The 3,932-nt window shown below is 49.8% G+C and overlaps 1 protein-coding gene across 1 annotated transcript; it reads right to left on the reverse strand.

The window, feature by feature from the left end:
• Positions 1–352: 352 nt before the first annotated feature.
• LOC103583585 (tripartite motif-containing protein 35-like) lies at positions 353–3,167 on the reverse strand (the record flags this gene model as incomplete). Its single annotated transcript, XM_008564861.1, has 2 exons — positions 3,010–3,167; positions 353–822 (listed from the first exon to the last, which is right to left on the reverse strand). Coding segments are annotated over exons 1-2 (551 nt in total), but the record flags the coding sequence as incomplete, so codon positions are not given.
• Positions 3,168–3,932: the final 765 nt, after the last annotated feature.

Below are 3,932 nucleotides of genomic sequence, written 5' to 3' on the forward strand. Positions count from 1 at the left end.
CCCTGAAGAGAATTTCCTGAAGAGAACTGGCAAGGAACCCAGCTTTAGAACCCACCAAATGACTTTATAATTAGGAGCATTTTAGAGACAGGAGACATCATGGTTTAAGGCTTTACATGAGGCAGGGAACCCATAGAGGTCCTGGCCGGGATGTGACACCTGCCTAAACAAAGAGATGTCCCTGTACCCTTCCCACTGCATTGTACCAAGACTCCCCTTTCCAGAGAGGCCAACTGTTCTCCAGGTAGACGACACCTGCTATCCAGCTCTAAAGTTAGAAACTTCTCTATAAGGACCAATGATTTTCTTAAGAAAATACCAAGACATATTAAAATCAAAAAATTTAAATAACTGTATAATTTTTAAAGACTCCATTTTATTAAGGGGTAAAGAGAGTGACTGAGTGTGAGAAAGGGACAGAGAGAGAGGAAGGGAGAGATAAGAGGCTGTCCAGGAACTCTGCTCTGAGTACAGTCCCTTTAGGCTCCTGACACAAGCGAGCAGGTGCATCCAGGATGCCCTGGGGAGACCGGGCTGGCCAGGGCTGGGGTCCCCGGCCCTGTCACTGCGTCCACATGCTGGGATCCTCACCATGAGGAAAGACACGTCATCCTCCTTCATCTCCATCTGCAGCCGCTCGATCTCATGGGCCAGCGCCTCAGTCTCCTCAGTGAGCTGTTTCATTTTCTCCTCTGCCAGCAGCTGCTTCTGCCGCGCCTCCTCAGCCATGGCCTCCAGGACAGCCTGCTCCTCCGCCCGCAGGAACTCCCGCAGCTTGTCAAACTCCTGCCGGATGCGGCTCTCCAGCCAGGCGGCCTCCACCTGCGGGGAGCGGGCGCAGGAGGGGTCGCACAGTGCAGGTGTGCAGGGCCTCGGCTGTGCCCCAGCCCAGCGACTGTCAGAGTTTTAGCAAAGGAACCACACATTCAAAAGAAATCATCTGTCGAACCCCTAGCGATAAAGTATCGATGTGATGGTTTATCAGCACAAACCTGTAAGTTCAAGAGTCAAGAGGGAAAGTCAAATAGTATAACGAGGCTGCTCTGATGCACGTTTTCCCTTCATCCATCCACCCGGGTTAATTGAACTTAACAGGAAAAGCATTACTCAAGCTGGAATCCTGGAGGCTTCACTCCTGACCATGGTACTTGGCCTCAGCAGAAAGCGTATGAGTTCTACACTGCCTGGGATGGGCAGACTGTGCTACCCCCTGGACAGATGGACTCTCACATGCATCCCCAGTCCAGTACCTCAAGGCGAGCCAGTTTTATGGCTTTGGCCACAAGATGAATCAGGTCAAAGGACTGAGATGAATCAGCTAGACAACTCCAGCACTACTACTGGGAAAAACAACTCCACAGGTGTCCTCAGCTATGGCAGGTTATTAATCTCATTTTAGATTGTAATTTCAGTGTATGTTGATGGCTCTGACACAGGATGACAGAATGATTCCTTGAAAAGTGAAATCATCTCTCAGATCAGTGAGTTGATCTTTAAGATATTAGAAATGCTGATGACTTCTCTCTGTTGGGCACTTACCTGCATTATCTTTCTTATCTGAATGTTTTGAAAAAATCCTAGTAAAAGGGAATTATCTTCTTTTTAACAGATGAAGAGATTAGCGTGGGTTGAGGCAATTCTCTGGAGCACTGGGCTTGCATTTGAGAACAGGCCTGCTTTGAGATTACTGCTCTGGCCCCAGTATTTCACCACCCTTTCTTCTGCTCTGTCCCACCAGCTCTTTGGCTCGGGGCAAACACCACAGCCAGATGTTAACGAGGCTCTTTCCTGAGCCTAATCCTCATCCATGGACACACAGGCACTGAAGGACACTGCAGGCTCTTTAGGGCAGTGGCCCATAGCCCCTACCACGTGTATCTCAGCTGTGGCTGAAACGAGTCCAACCAAGTGGTAAATTCTAGAAGCAGCTATCTCAGGAAGTGACAGACCAGAGCCACAGCAAATAGTCAAAAGCCAGGGTGCCAATCCACACAGGACTCAGATGGAGGGAGGACACAAAGGCATAATGACAGGAACGGGGACAGAGGAGAGCCCATTCACTTGCTCCATCAATAAACACTTTATTAATCACCAGTCAATTCATTCACTCAACAAACATTTATTGATCACCTATTGTGTGCCAAGAACTCTTCAAGATACTGGGAATAGTGTGCCCTGCTTTCAATATATTCTGATGGGAGGAAATAAAAAATAAATATAAAGAAAAAAGATAATTACAGTTAACAAAGTGTTAAGAGAAAAAGAAAAGAGATATGATAATGAGCAAAAGTGGAAGGCTATTTTGCATGGGGAAATCAGGGAAAGCTTCTCAGAAAAGACACCCAAGCTGAGATTTTAACGTTAAGGGACAGACGACACCAGGGTGGCAGAAGCAGGGAGCTCCAAGCCAAGGAGGAGCAGATGGAGTCGAGGAGGCACGTGGGGGTCAGATGATGGCCTCAGAGGCCACGGTAAGGAGCCTGGACTTATCCTGAGTGACGGGAAGCCACCGGGCAGTTTCGGCAGAGGAGTGGCACAGCTGATGCGCTTCTCTACAAGATCTCTCCAGTGTGTGGAGAGCAGGACGTGGAACAAGAGCGGAAGCAGGGCCCAGGTAGGCCAGGTGAGAGGTGAGGGAGACCTGGACCAGGACGTGGCACAGGACTGCTGGTGGAGTGGACATGGGGACTGAAGGAAGTAACCGTGGCCAGAACACCTGGGTGGATGGTGATGTGCGGCATGCACTGAAGTTGCTCTTAGATTGTAGTGCAGATGGTGTGGCGCAGGTGGCTTTTGAAGCTGCTCCCATGGCTGCTGGCGTGGCCTTGCCCAGGTCTTTGGAGAGGCCCAGGCAGAGCAGCCACATCAATGAGGCTGTGAAGGCCACCAGAGTTAAGGAGAGCCGCTCTGTGTCAGCAGCTACCCGTGGGTGATGTCGGCTGTGGCCAGGGCCGAGCTACCTTCACTGCTCCCCCACCTGCCCTGGGTGTCCCCGGTGTTCCCACTCACCTGGTTGTGCTTGGCGATGGCCTCATAGGAGCGCCGCATGGCCCAGAAGGCCTTGGCTTTCTCCCGCAGCGAGTGCTCCATGTTCCTGCACTTGGCCTGATGTGGGGACGAGAAGGAGGAAGGACGTTTATGGCTGGACAACACCACAGCAACAACTGGAATGCCACCTCAACGTGAGTTACCCCACCACACTCACTGAACCCGGTTGTGCCAAGAACCGGGGGTGCAGCTGAATGTTAAGTACGGTCCTGACCTGAACCAGACATTCACAAGAGAGAGGACCCTCAGGTATCCTCTAACCCAGCCACTTCGCTACACACCCCAGTGGGGGAAGGACCCTGTTCTCTCTCTCGAGACAGCACAGAAGGGCATCCTGCTCGGGTCTGGAGCTAGTCCAGGCAGGGCCCAGAATCCCTGAGCTGCGTGGACAACTCTAAAGGCAGTGCAGTCACAAGCTCCCTCTGCAACTTCTAAATTGAACTGGTCCATGGTCACTCAAGAGCAGGTGTGACCATGGGGAGTGCCCCAGGCATTCCTTGTAGGGTGAAGTCATTTCCCATGAGGCCTGGTCTACACATGTCCCTCCATACCCCACCTTATCCTGACATTCTAATATTGCTTGGATCACATGAAAAACTTTAATCATCAGGTTTAAATATTTTTTGTTTAGTAGTTTTTGTTTTTTAAAATTTAATTACTGTTTCTGATCTCCTTTGACTCCTTGAAGAGGCACTATGCGTTTCAGGTTGGATTCTCATGTTTTGTATCTGAGGCCTGTCATTTTCTCCCCATCTTTATCCTTTCCTCCCTAGATTCTGAGAAAGACTTTCAAGTTTTTTCTTCAGGAAAAAAAATAGGAATAACAATTCTAACAATATTAATTATAAATGACTACCGTCTACTGAGCACTTACTATGTGCCAG

Source organism: Galeopterus variegatus, unplaced genomic scaffold (assembly GCF_000696425.1).
Source record: "Galeopterus variegatus unplaced genomic scaffold, G_variegatus-3.0.2 Scaffold24563, whole genome shotgun sequence".
Classification (NCBI taxonomy): domain Eukaryota; kingdom Metazoa; phylum Chordata; class Mammalia; order Dermoptera; family Cynocephalidae; genus Galeopterus; species Galeopterus variegatus.